The following is a 15,341-nucleotide window of genomic DNA, read 5'->3' as shown; positions in this document are numbered from 1 at the left end:
CTCATCTGCTAGGTGGGTCACTTAGTCATTTCAACTGCCCTAGCCACCACGCCATATTAACATAAATAAAATTCAGGAAGACTTTTAACAGGTAGTACTCTCCCAATTCTGCTATGCACTCAGGAGACTGACTCATGGGTTCAAACCAAGCAGTAATAATGCTGCAGGCTTTGACCTCTGGGTGTGCTTCCTTTAATTTCTTGTCTGGGATCCCGGCTTGCTCAGGTTTTTCCAGACTGGAGTACTGAAGCAAGCTAATATGCACAAAGTGCAGATGGTCTGGATCCTTGGAGTCAAATAGGGAGCAAACCAAAGTGGAAACACAGACAGACCCCATCATCCTCTCCCAAGCAATAGCAATCAATAAAAATAATAAAGCAAAATAAACACAACCAATAGCACCTCTTGCAAACAAGGATATGGCAATAAACTGACCTAATAGACCCCTCTATCTTGAGAATCTAATAACTAACTACACCTTAGTGGAACCTGTGTTACTTTAAGTTCACATGAGAAGAGCTACACTTCCTTTCACCTAATTTTATTTCACATTCTCTGGTCTTTATTTGAATGACAGAAACCAGATCCATCAAAATACCAAAGTATCTCGTTCCTTGGGAATTAAACAGCAATAGGAATCAAAAATGTATGACTTCTGAAGGCGGTGAATGTTGCTTTAACTTGCACCTTAAAGTGCAGGTGCAGGGCAGCTTAAAACAATACAACTCTGTTGCAACCCTGTTCTCAAACCATTCAGATATTTCATGTGGCAGCAATGCTCATCACCTGGTAATATCCATGGTCTGAGCAGGAGGCTGGACAGGCTGACCTTCAGAGGATTCTTTCTTGCTAAACCATTCTACAGCTTCATCAGACCATGGAAAGGACTGGCTTAGAGCAAAACCGACATAAAATTTATTGCTTTCTCCGTAAGATTGACTTTTTATTAGCTTTTGCCTGTTTACTTCCCTCTATCAACTTCCCTCTAGATCTGACAAGCAGCAAAAGGGAAAGGACAAAGATGTACAGGTCGAAAAATCAGTAAGATCACAGCAGTGGCAAAAATAAGGACCTAAACTTGCCATGAGTCTTAACCTTTTGTATACAAAATCAGCCAAAACCTTCTGCTCCTTCTGCTCTCTGGAATACTATATTCACACAAAACCATTTTTAATAAGTGTCATGCTTTTATTCACATTAACATTACAGTCTTTCTCATAATCATATACTACACTGCATATATAATAGATGCAAATACAACCCTTAGGACTTTAAAGTGGTTAAATATACCATATTCAAATTATTTCATATTAACAGTTTAATTCTGCTGTGGAGTACAGAAATATGCTGGGAGAATACTAGATGATTGCCATCCTCCCATACTGAAATGCATTACTTATATCAAACACTATTTCAAGTAGAAGGGGCAAGTTAAAACGGAATGGGTGAAGTTCTGAAACTTTTATGTACTATGGCCTAAACTTAAGAAAAAATATTTTTGAGGTTTGCAAAATGACCCTGGTTGTGCCATCTGTACAGAAGAGATAATGAATTGATAGAAATATCTGAAAATATTTTGATAAAAGATTCTTCTCACACTTTTACAAAAACACTGCCTGGTGATGGAAGCTGCCCCTGATTAGCTCATGTCATAAGGGCTTTCAGAGATTTGAAAGAAATCAAATTTGCCTCAGCAGAAAGAATAAACATCTCTTCCCATTCATGCTTTAAAGCATTTGCACCAACACTATATAATTACATTTCATTTCACCAGAAGATTCTCCTGGATTCTCTATTCCTCCCACAATTTCAAAATTACAATATGTCTGCTTACAGTTGAATGGATATGTACATATGGCACAAAGTAAATTATTTAATTAAAAAGCAGTTAATGTCACTATGAATGATGTTACTTCCTTTTACAGAACTCACACATACATTTCGTTGTGATGATACCTGGTTTATAGATCTTTGATCAAAACCAAAGATCAAAATCAAACCAGAGTCAAAAGCAAAGTATTTGAATTGCTTTTTCTCCTTCAATGTGATGCAATTTGTTAATCTGCATGGCTATAAAAAGCCTTAGAGACAATAAAAATGCTATCTCGCTGATCTCTCTGTCTTTATTGGCATAACAGTCAACAATCATCTCACTATATCATTCCCAAAATCTAGGTGTGAAAATGAAGGAAAGAAAATTAAATTCTGTTTCAATTTATATAGTCTCATGTAGTATTTGCAAAAACAGTTGTTTTGAAAGCCAGAGAGAGGTTCTCTGCCAAATAGCAGTCACTGTATGGACAAATACTACGTACACCTCCACAGAGGACTCACTGGCAAGTCACTGGCTCTACTTAGTCTTTAGTCATTCTTCTAAAACCAAGATATATCTAATGGAACTACCCAGTCACGTTGTAGTAGCCCCCTGGGCTAATGTTCCCTAGTAGTGGTGGATGGCTGGTGCCTCGCTGCAGCAGTACATGGCTTCAGATGGTTTCCTGATCTCATTCTGCTTCCAAAAGTACTGGCTTTTAATGCATTCCTTACATCATTTCATGTAAGATGCATTACTGCTCTGGAAGCACATCTGTGCACATGCTACAGACAATGCTGTTGCTGTAAAACATTTAATGCTGTATGAATATGTACTGTAGGAATATGTACTGTAAACCATGCAATGTGCAGGTAGGTATGTAGCAGTGTTCACCTTGCACATGAAACTGCTCAGAGGTTCTGGTGGGTGGGAAAGTCTGGCACAAAACATCAAAGGCTTCCACAGATCAGTTTCTACAGCGGCCTCATGCCCTTTACCTCTCAGAGCAGACTATTTTTCTCCACGTAGTCTGCTGTCCACACGCAGAGGAAAATGGAAGGAAGACCAGAGTCCAAAAGACAATGAAAAACAAGCACCTTGTAAGAGCGTGAGAAAAAAACCTGAAACAACGACCCCAGCTACAAAACAACCACAGGCCTTATATTACTTAAGGCACTCCCTGTTATGGATTTTTTTCCTAGATGCAGTTTTCTCAATTTAAGAGAGGGATGTGGCAATTTAAGGTACTAAAAGCCATTAAAAAAATAAACAAAATAATCATTTGCTACAGAGGATTAGTAAGCATGCCCAAATTACAAAATTAATGAGTACTAAGGCACTGCTTTTTGTAAGCTAAAGCTGTTGACAGCTACACAACAAGTGCAGCATCCCATTATGTGACCAGTGAGAAAAGAGGAGCAATCAAATGTAGCACCTCTCCTCATAATCAGGATATTAATCCTTCAAATGAATCTCATTACACAGACAAAAGCATGCCAACAGTCTGCAGAAAGTAAGAATGAGATGTGCAGGTATCTTCAGCAGCTTGAGTAACAGAAACAACAGTCTCACATCTGCACAGTACTTTGGAGGCTCACCTATACTTCTTGCAAAGCCCAATTAACTTAGGAAGAAAACCTGTGCTAATACAGTTATATTGTTCCTGGCATTCAGCTTCATACTGCCCATCTTTCAGACATCCAAAGCATGACAAATACTTGTTGAAGCAAGAAAACAACATTTCAAAGTCAGCTTCTGAGCCCTCATTAACCCAGAAAATTTGTTCCAATTTGGACAGGTCTGAAATTGCTCTAAATCTTGAAAGCCTTCAGGTCACCAGGCTGCTACAAATCTTGCTTTGGCTCCGAAAGCAAATGCCTCCTAGGAAGCCAAGGCATACCCTGTGGGCAGAAGGGCTAGGGAAGCGAAGCACAGTTACAGGGATCTTCAGCCTTATGCTTTACAATTATTTTTTGCAGCTGAAGGATCTTGAGAGAATTAAAGACTTTTAACAGTCAATTAAAAATATGTTTGATCCTTCTCCTCTGTGTTAAAAGAATTCTAATTCTCATCCACGACTTTTTCAAGTATCTGCAAGTTTCTAAATAGGTTGATAAAGACAAAAATTAAAAATATTAAATTGTTATTAAATTGTTATTAAAAATAACAATTTAAAAATCCAGAACTTCACAAGAAGAGAATCAAAATGCTAACCTTAAAAATGAAATGTAAGCTAAAGAAAATAATGCCAAGCAGCCAATGGTCTGCTAACCCTAGCATCACCCCTTTTTAGTGAAGAAGTTCTAAAGCCAACTAAGAGTACATTTGCTAGAACAGCAAAATGTGTTTTATCCAAGGCAACTCAGTGATTAAAAAAAAAATTATGCATAGCTTACAATGGGAAAAGAAAAGCCAATTATGTTAACAATTATATCATACACACTGATACTTCTTTTTTTAACCAGCGCTAAAAACTATGGGAAAGCTAAGAATTAGTATATTTACTCTACAGGATCCAAACATACACTTTCTTATTACCAGTATAATGAATATATTAGACAAACCAAAAGACCTCATATTGATGCCTTGGAGTGGCTACCTAAAACGGAGGCTCAACAAAATTAGGAGTATAAAAGTGGTCTTCATTAAAGGCCTTCAACAGGTGCACCTTGGGCAGTCAAAAGCCTCCGGGGGGCTTTACCTGAGATGGACAATGGTCACAAGTTAAAAGTTTGGTCTGTTTCCATATAAGGGGTTAATCCTCAATTACAGTTTCAGGTAATGAAGTCATTTACTCCAAGTTTGCCACCCCTCTTCACTGTTGTTTACATCTCTCTGGGCCGGAGACAATAAGGTGTCCTTGAGTTTCAGGCCTAGAAAGGAATTGCTTTGTCTGGATAAAACAGGAGAACAGTAGCTGACAGGCTGTGGAGTTTTAGAGCTATTCACTAAAGCAGTGCAGGATCTGAAAAATATAAAAGCTAAATCCTAAGGCATCAACATGGAGGACAGTTGGAAGTCTCAGTCAGAACTGACCTTCTGTCTCATTCTTTAAACATGTCATTTTTATTTTTTATTCATCTTTTGTTAATGACCTTACTTGCAACTCTCAAAGAATTACAGGTCCTTATATTATCAACATTCTCTGGAGCAAATGAAGCAACCAAGTACCAAAACAAAGAGCAGAAAGCACAGCCTGAGTGATCCCTGTGCCATAAATCAAAGCAGTGAACATTAACTGTGTCGGGCTGAAGCAGGAATTAGGATTCCAAGGGGATACAGTCGAGAGCAGGGCTGCAGTGCTGTGCCCCATGCTGCACAGCTCACTCTGCCCTCTTACCTGATGAAGTAGTCTCTTCCATCTCTGTTTGCCGTCATCTCCCATCCATAAGGTGTCCCCTGGTTCAAGCTCCAGGTTCCTGAAGGGTGAGGCCAGCCTGAAGACTTATTCCTGTGGCTGCAGTTTTGGAAAATGTGGAGGGGAAAAGACAGGAAAAAAAAAAAAAAAAAAGAAGTTATTTCTCTCTTGTACTTCAAATGATTCACTTGACATCTGAGTACTTTTACAGTTGTGAAATACAGAGTCAAAACCCAGGCAAGGGAGCAGAGGTTAGCAGATCTATTTACATTTCTGCTATTCTTTCAGTCAGTAGAAAGATACGCTGTCATTTCTAACAGTTTGAGTTCAACCCTTTGGTTAGTGAATTTGTCATTCTCCATCATTCCCACACACATAGTGCTAATTTTCAGTAGTTTTTAATAAAAGGAACAGGAAGCATTTTCATTCATCACCATTCCTTGTGCAAATGCCAGTTCTCAGCACAGTTTTAGGGAAAAAAAAACTAAATCAAATCAAACCACCCACTACATCACTGCAGATCACACACACAGTGCAACACCTGGCACAAGAAGGAGCATCAACCTTCCCTATGTTAGGAAACCAATTTTTTTCTTCTTGTGCTGGAATGAAGGAAGGCCATGACACTGATGCATAACACGCTAAATTGGCTGAATATGTGAATCTTGTTGCACTTGATCATTATCCATTAAGCTTTCCCACCAAATAACCTTTAAAAGGCTGCAGCATCTCTGAGCCCACACATTGTTATATCCCACTGCTCCAGCACTCTCTGCTAGTATTCCCACTCCCAAAGAAGGGCCCAGCAGCACTTCCAGGTGTCAGTAATCTGAAATATTACTCTTTTCCCAGTAATCTGAAATATTTTGTGAGGTACTGACTGCACACAAAAAAAGATTCAGCTAGCAAGGATCCACCATAGTTTCCCACAGGAATACTCAACGTTTGCACACATGCTTTTCCCCTCACTTGTGGGGATTAAGCTAGATATTACTGCACATTCCCACTTTCTCCTGTAGGACTAAGAGGTTCAGAAGACAACAAACAAATCTTTTAGCAAAACTAGTCAAGCCATTAATATCTGTGTACAATCTGAGAAGGGGAAAGACCAGGAAGAAGAGGCAGAGCAACCATAAAAGCTAAAGGCCAGCTAAGGGCATGTGACAGACAAGCAAATAGGAATGAGCATCCAACACTGAACACAATCTGAAATTTTGACACGAAAACCAAAACTACACAAAATAAGAGCATGTTTTGAATAAGTTGTCTTCCTCGTTTCAGTCTTTTCTCTGCCCATCAAATATATTACAGCTTAGTTTTATGTGCTAGCTTTATTGAAGTTCAAATCATAGCAAGGAATTTACTACCTCTTGCCACAGATAGAGACAAAAGAACTTGTTTTCTTTAGAGAAACAGAGCACAATGTAACCTGACAAACTCTCCTGAAGGAACAGAATTGGTCTCCATGGACAACTCAACAACTGATTGTAAATTGCTAAATTCAATGAAGTTGTGCATAGTTAATCTTTCCCAAAGGAGGAATGTATCATTAAAAACAGACTAGCTGCTCAACCCTCCCCCTTCATTTCAAGGATTAATCACAATTGAGAAAAAATATGGTGCTTCAAAATATAATTTACATGTAAAGTAGAGCATTACAATGGAATGCTAGGTATCATTTGGTTTATCAATTACATTAAGTACTCTATCTTCAAGGAGTAGAAAAACATTTTTGTTACCATATTCAAACACTGGTATTTGCCATAAGGCATGGCTTAAATCTAATATTCAAAATGCTAGAATTCTTTAAAAAATTAGTTCTTCAAGGCTAACCAAACACATAAATGTCAGATATGCTACACTACCCCAGTGTACAACTAATCCATTTCTGATCCAAGGAATTTATTAGAAAACAGTCATACAAGGAAGAAATCCAAAATACTTTCAACAACACTCTCTCATGCAGTTTCTTGTTAAGCTGAGCATAAACATTTCTTTTTCTCCATATGCTTGAGAGACAAAGAAAGGATCCCTTCTTTTACACAGGAGCCATTCTACAATGTGAGAATGTCAGCTTAACTACATGTACAGACTTCAAATAACACTTCAGAGTATTTGGAATCCTAACCACTGCAGTTAACTAAATACACTAGAATGTAACCTTTTTTAGCAAGACTGTATAAATGGATACTCATCCATTTAACAGTTTTCCTTTTAATGAGATGTGTTTCACAAACCTGTGCTATAGTTTCACCATCTGTTAAATGGATACAGTGACATTTAAATTCCTAAGTGAAGTACATCAGACTATCAGACAATTTGTAGGAGCATAGGCCAGTGGTGATGATCAGTATTGTAACTCTCTACATACAAATTAAGGGTTCATCTTTGTATGGATTACAGCATTAGTGGATTTTAAGGTAAATCTAATTCCCTTGAAAGCTTTCTTTGAGCCCTTAAAACATTAATGGTGTCAGAACCATATCATATATGACAGGTAATAACTGTCCTACTTAACTATAAATATGTCTACATCTGATCTACTCCTCCAGATTTTCTTACAATCAGTGGGATACAAATTAGCACTTGAGACACTGTATGCACCTACATTAGATGTGTGCAAATTCACAGTGGCTCCACAAGGAAAAAAGACATAATTTTTCCTATAGCTATGGTAGAATTCAATAATAAACACTCAAGTCATAACAATAAACAAGGTCTTTACTCTCAGAGGTGACTAGGGTTCCTAGCTGCCTGTACAGTCTGAAAAAAGGAGGAAGTGAACTGCATTTTTTTCTACACCTCCCTTCACTTGTTGAATATAATTCTGCATGTCTGCAAGAATTCTCTTCAGTGGCCACTATGAAGGGCAAAAGATGGCAAAGAGGCAATAAATGCCAGAAATGATAAGCAAGTCAGGCATTTCACTTGGGGAAAGAACAAAGCCATCTTGGTAATCTTTAAGTCAAGAGGATGCCTTAGTGGTGAGGAAGACCATCAGGCCCTGGGAGATCCCTGTCCAAATCCTACCTCCATGCTGGTGATCCTGGATAAATCCCTCAGCTCATTGATCACCATTTGCCATTTCCTTCCTGCAAAGGCAGAGGTGGAACACCCCAAGACTGCCTAGATTTATGGCACTTACAAAGACCAAAAAGACAAAGAAAATGCACCTTCTAGTTCAGCAAGCCTGGCTGCAGAGGCAGCGCTGGCACTGCTGTTGCTCACTGCCTGCTGTCCACCACCCTCCCTGCTTGCTCTCAGCAGTGGGAGAGCCTGGCTGCTGGAGAGCCTTTAGGAGCACAGCTCTTGGCTGTCAAACTTCACTGTGAGAGCTAGGCCAGCACCATGCCAGCAGAGGTCTGAAAACAAGGCAGATTAGCTAAAATATCCCCCCAACCTGCTTTTGCCATTCCTGCTGCAGAAATATAAAACCTGATCTCTCCGAATTGCTTGACATTAAACAATCAGTTCATTAAATCACCAAAGTGGTGATTACTGAAGGGGTGTGTAAGGAATCAGTGTGTCCTGTGGGAGGGACATTCTGATTGATAATGCAATAGCTCTGCCACAGCAAACATCCCAGGTCAGCCTTTTTTCTGTCCTGTGCTTGAGTAATGACCTGAAACATGAGATCATATGTAAAGTCTCCTGCACTGTATCAGTAATATGCTCTTTATGCCATATACAGAACATACTCAGCATAAACCATGCCTTAAGAAGAAGTGCAAATCTGTAGTATTATCCACTTTTTAAAGGATTATATTCTAATGTTGTTTTATAGCAAGCCCTTGAACTGCTGCAACTGTGGTGGATGGCTGAAATTACATAATGTTTATTATGGGGATTCACATTATAATGTTGTGTTTACCATTTGAATATTCAATGTCCTGGAATCATCTTGTTCATAGTACTTCCTCATATACAGGCATTATTTTTTTCCTGAAAGCACTGTCTGCAGGGGCAACAGTGACTGACACGAGGCTGACCATGTAACACAAGAAACTCAGCGCTGGGAATGGAGTAACAGAGTCAATAACAGTAACAGTTGCTTCCTTTACATATATTAATATTTACATGAAGAAAAAAACTTCCAAATTTCAAGTCTTGCCATGTAGCCTGACTTCATTTCAACTCTCCATTGGTATAAAAGCCAATTTTCTCTTTTCAAGCAGCTCTCTGTGTCCCACATGCCAATACATAGGTCAGTCCCTCTCCCACCCATCGTAAAAGAAAGAATCCTGAAAAAAAGCTACATTGCACTCCCGGAGCTGCTTATTCAGGACACACAGCTCCACAGCACAGAGGCAATTCTAGCCACAATAATCCCAAGGAGGTTCCAAGAGGAACACCAGAGATAAAACATTTTGTATTATTCGTTTTTAAAAGTAAGAACACCACACCTGAAGTATCTGCAGGGCATGTCTATCTGCAAATAGGAAACATTATTGTGACACAAGTGGAGTTCAGTAACCGTCTCTCTATGATATTTAATCTTCCACTGCCTCAGGAATGAAACCCTTCTTTCTCAATCCAGTGCTCATCCTCTCCTGTCCCAGAAGACTACTGCAATACTTTTACCTCCATCGTACCACTTTAACTTGAAAAAATGAGAAATGAAAGTTTTAAAGAATCTGTAGGGATACTATCAAAATCAATCATCATACCCTGCTATTGAAACTCTCCTGAGGGGCACACAGACATGATGGACAATAGTTTCTGGATACAGGATCAAGGACACTGAAAGACTTCTTGTCTTTGTAGAGATGAGTCCTATAAACCCCCAGAGAAGCAGTCCTGCCAGAAACTCAAAAGAAGGAAATTAACTGCCCCAGACACCTTCTGCTGTAGTAAAAAACTTAATTCATACTGAGTCTCTTATTACTAAATCATTTCAGTACAGAAGGGAACCCTAATGATTTCAGCTTTCAAATCTTTTGATGGGTAAGAAAGCAGAAGGGTTTTAGTCCTCATCTAAATGTGTTCTATTTTTGAAGCTGTGTGTGTCAGTTAACAGAAATTTGATGAGTATCATCCCACAAATGAGTTTAGAGTTTCAAGCTTGTAATTAACCAATCACCAAAGGTAGAATGGTTGTCCAAGACTGCTTTTCTTATTTGATCATAAGAACAAAATGCTAGAAAAATATTTTTGCCCTTTGACACCTGTCATTCTCAATAATTCTGCAATACAGCCATGCTCTGGTCAAAGGTAGAATAAGGCTACTGTATGCTTCACACTTTCCTGAAATTTTCTCCCTGCATCATGCATCATCAGGAAAATGCAAATGCTATTCAGAAAATAAAGGCATTCACCATTCTTCTACCTTGTGTTAGTTTTTTCTATTTTCCTAGTAAGGTCTATGAATAAAGCCAGATTGCCTTGCACCAGTTGATCAGAAATTTGTTTGTCCAGCTCAAAGTTTTTCTTTCTTAGGCGTTAACTACTACCCAAACTCTGGCTGAAGCCACAAAATCCCAATCTTCCTTTTCTCCTGTCCCCATTTTCCACCACAGATGCTCTGAATTATTCACAGTTTCACCAGGTACCACTCATTCTTACTCCAAACAGACAACAATTCTAAGGGCTTCACTCGACCTTTAAATCCTTTGGGGGACCAGAGAAAACCTCAAGTACAACTCAAAAATTCATACTGAACTCCTCTATGGCAATTCACAATTGTAGAGAAGCTACATTTCTAGAAAACCCTATCAGACAGTTTTTGTCATAGATTTCATTATTAGCTTCCATCTCCTCAGTGCCTAAAACAGTTTTTTTCTAAATGCAGCCTATGCCTGGATTGAGAACAGAAGACACTCCAAGGAATTATGAATTCCTCCTCCAGAAGTCACTGCTCCTGCTGCCAGTCATGAGACAACAAGGGCCCATGCTGTGTAGCTGATCTGAAAGGTAAGGGATCCCTTTTACCAGGGATTCCATGGCTGCCATGGGGAATGCTCCGTGTCAGCTCTCCTGCCACACAAGCAGGAAATATAACAGCAGGTGCCCATCACTACTTCAGGGAAAAAAGAGGACAGTTCCACGTGGCCAGAAAAGTCTGTTTGTGGACTTTGTGAGCCAGTCATGGGCTCCAAAAACTTCAGCATCAATTTCAGACTCCTGTCTGTTTCACAGGCAGTACAGAACGGTGAAGAACAAAACCAGTGCCTTTTCAAAATGTACACCGTACCCATTACACACCTCACTGTACAACGAATGGTTCCTCTCAGTCTGAAACTACGTGATGCTACCTCCACACAAACTTTGTTCTAAGGATCTACGTGTAGAACATTTTTCACAAAGTATCTTCCAAAATTTCATTTTTGCTTTCCTCTCTCTTCTGTAACTGATGTGTGCAAAGACATAAGTAACCAAACAGCACAGTGAAGTACCTACGGAACATGTTTGTTTCAGTTACATAGAAAGCTCCTCAGAATTGAGTGTTGGCAGCTCAAAGAGCCACTGTTGTCCTCTGTGGACCCATAAATGTCAAAGGTACAGGCAGGACACTGGGACAAGGTATGAAACAAACCTTGTCCAGTCCAGGCAATGCTGGACTGTTCCAGGCACTAACAATCTCCACATGCCTTGGAAAAGGGACCAGGCAAAGGTCTTGTCATTCCTTGAGGTACGTTGCCTGCCCCAGAATGCTTCCTTTCTAGTGTCTGATTCCACAAAAAGTTATAAACTCTTTATCACTGACAGAGGTGTTACTTGCACTGCCCACTTCTCTGTAAGCCAAATCTTCCCTTTTAGCAAAAAATGTGCACGTACTCTGATTCTCTACAGTCATTGCTGCCCAGTTAATGCACTTATGAAAGTCCATTGTTTGTTTTGTTGTGGGGTTGATTTCTGGGGTTGGTTTCATGGGCTTTTAAAAATATCTGATACAGGTCACATTTTTCTTTTGCCTGTCTCTTCTAACTCTATGTTTTACATCCATTATTATTAAAGATGTGCCCCCATTTCATAGTAAACAAAAGTCTCCATCCTATTTTCTTTTAAACTGCCAGGACTTTTCATTTAAAGTGCACTGACCCCATTAGAGATCCAAGTCCTGAAGGAATTGCTTTCACCTCCAGAATTTTGTATTGCTAAAGCCAGAAATTACCCAAAGCAGCAAGTAGTGGTTGGGACTTGGATGCCTGTGAAAGGTTCTTTAACATTCTGTTCTGTAGGATGCTTTAGATTCATGCTGATGTGCACTAGAAAGTGAAAGTCTCTAAAAGCTGATGTGTGAGAGATATTTTTCTCTGTTTTAATGGGGATTTTGACCTTAGGCTTTCTCAGGCCTACTTAGTATTTGAGGAGAAAAAAAAAATCAACAAAACAAACTAATGAAAACATATGAAGCATATTTGTCTCTTTCTCATTTAGTAAATGGAGCATTGATATTTATTTCTAAATCTTCTGAAAACCATTTTTTTTTCTCTCCCAACCTAGTACATGCAGGAAATCTTACCATATGATATGCAGCATACCCCTAGACCAGGCACCAAATTAATTTTTCATAAAATGCGACCCCTGACAAAATCACAATTATTATCACACGCTGAATTTTATCTCACATATGACTTTTAGGGGTTTCTTTCTTGCTTTAAAGTGTTACTTCTGGTCTCAATGAACATTTGTCCTCTCACCAGTTTTGCAGCCATGACTCACCGCTGTGTTTCAGGTAGAAGTGCAGGAATTTTGCCATTTCTGCCTTATGAAAAAAATGTCTCATAAAGCCTCTGATAGAAATGCAGTCTACCTCATTGACTGCATTGCAACTAATAATGAGAGTTTATGGTAGTAGAGAGTAAAGCACTGCAAACACAATGCTGTAAAGTGGCATCATATTGTAAATAAAAATAACAGTATAACATATAATTTCTTACCACCTCTTACACAACTGTCCATTTTATGTCATAAAAATTTGAGGTGTATATAGTTATTAAAATTCAATTATGCACACAGCATTTGGAAAAGCTAAAGGAAATCTCATTTTTCTACATAGTAAATTTTGAATTTTTTTCAATATCTTTATACCTAATACAATCTGCCTGCTGTGAGCAAAATGGAAAATCATATACTAGAAAAAGCAGCTCAGAAAAATTTTAAGCACTTCTTGGTAAATTATTTCTTATATTCTGTAAAGATGTCACTCATGTTTCAGGCCTGTGGTCATCTGGAAATTCTTCATGGCATACTGTTGCTGGAAGGTGACATTTTAGTCTGTAGGAGAGTGACCTTGCATTAGAAGGATGAAGTGAATTGCCAAAAAGGAAACAAAATTGCTTCTGTAAACCTGGATTAAAGCCTAACTTCCTACTGCTTGGTTTTGGTAGGAGCTCTTTCTACATCTCAAGCTGAGCTCCATCAGCAAAACAGTAGAACAAAAGATCTGGCTGTACCTTAATTAAGAGAAGAGTACTGCAGAGAAAAGAGAAGAGTGAGAACACCCTCATATTTACCAATTCTTCAGCTTTCTCCTATGACTTAATCTCCCCCATTCAATTTCTTGGGAAATAAAATAAAATGGCCAATAAATCACATAAAGGAAGCCTATCTTAAACACCTTTTGTAAATGAAATGAAACCAATACTATCCTCTTCGTTTTGGAGGTGAAAGAAAAGTATGTTTTAAATATTTTCCCTGCACAGAAATCCAGCATCATTGAGCAGTGAAGCATCACTGCACAGTGATTACAGAAGTTCTGAGAGCTAAAGGGTCATCTCCTTACAAAACATATTTCATGACCTTGAAATGAAATGCAGCCACTTACCACTGGCTGAGTTTGCTTTCCATAAGCAGAATTTCCCATTCAAAAATCTTAATTACAAAACTAATCAGTCTGCTAGTCTTAGATCTAATTTCAAATACTATATATGAGAACATGGTTGTAGTTCAAGGTATTTTTTTTCTCCTTTGTAGATTAAAAATAACCCAAAAGCTCAATATTCCACCTCCCTTTATACCAAAATTCTCCAAACTGGGAATATATGATAAAATAGCCATCCTGCTATTAAAAGGGTACACTACGCATTTTTGTATACTTCACTCCCCAGCAAAAGTTAAAAAGAACTTCAGAAAAGGACCAGATAAAACGTGTGCTGAGCAATCTGCTCACATTCTCAAGATATATGCAGAAAAGCCTGTGTTTCTACTGCTATCATGCTAAAGGTTGGGATTTTTTATTCTTTTCTTTGAGTTCCTTTGTATTTTTCCATAGAGAAAATTATGGTTTATATGGCAACATACTGAGAAATATTGTAAGTAAAGGACATGATATGTAGTAGTCAGACGTTTTCACCAGTGGTAAGAAGCCTGCATCCAGACAGGAGGTTATTTAAAGCACTCTAAACAACATAAAAATTGGAAGCAATTTCATTCTTAGGAAATTACCAACACTTGGCACGTTCTGCTGCAGAATTATGTCACAAACCAAGGCATGTGTAAAATCTTAACAAATGAGAAAGAATAATTCAGGAGTGGGGTGTTAAAACTTTTTCCTTAGCTTTAGTGACTTCATGAAGTGTGAGCCAATAAAGTGGAACCAAAGTCTCATGTTTCAAATTTATTTTAGAGCTTACATACTTGAGGCCAAGTGCACTACTTAACTATATGCATCAACAGAATATGAGGTGCCTTAAACTGAAGATCTGAACAGAAGCTGTGCAGATCCAATACAAAACTGGAGACAAATGGTCTCAGAGCATTCGTCCCTTCAACACATCCCAGGCCAAACCACAGGCAAGTTTAGAACAAGGTGGGCAAAACATTGTCCTAAGTGACAGAGCCAGATTCCCATGACAACTGATCTAGACATTTGCTCAGGAATTATTTTCAAAATCTTTTTTCCTGCATTCTCTACTGGTTAACATCCATATCTTCCTGAAATTCTAATTACTGCTTTCCACACAAGAAGCTACAAATGTGTAAAGCTGCAAAAGGACAGGAGACAAAGGAAAAAATATCTTGGTTGCAAATGAAAAAAAAAAGGAAACCAGAACCAAGGCAAACTTAAATCTCTGACAAGAGCCCCCTCTATCCCAGAAAACCACAATAAGGAGCACCAGTAACACTTTTCTGTCAACTTAGAATCACATTTTGCCCCTTACTCAGTTTACAATACACTTGGTGAAGTCAGTGACTGCACCGTTTCCTTTTGTCTGCCTTTAAGACTAG

General features: G+C 38.6%; 1 protein-coding gene across 1 annotated transcript in view; it reads right to left on the bottom strand.

The window, feature by feature from the left end:
• The window catches only part of FRMPD4 (FERM and PDZ domain containing 4), a 108,995-nt gene extending 103,789 nt beyond the window's left edge, over nt 1–5,206 (bottom strand). Inside the window, exon 1 of the mRNA XM_041416489.1 lies at nt 5,154–5,206. Within this exon, the coding sequence (XP_041272423.1) occupies nt 5,154–5,191 (38 nt within the window). The 5' untranslated portion in view covers nt 5,192–5,206. The remainder of the gene's footprint in view (nt 1–5,153) is intronic.
• Between the last annotated feature and the right edge of the window lie 10,135 nt (nt 5,207–15,341).

The sequence above is a fragment of the Onychostruthus taczanowskii genome, unplaced genomic scaffold, assembly GCF_017590055.1.
Source record: "Onychostruthus taczanowskii isolate IOZ18803 unplaced genomic scaffold, ASM1759005v1 scaffold52, whole genome shotgun sequence".
Lineage (NCBI taxonomy): Eukaryota > Metazoa > Chordata > Aves > Passeriformes > Passeridae > Onychostruthus > Onychostruthus taczanowskii.
This window is presented reverse-complemented; position numbering and strand designations above follow the sequence as displayed.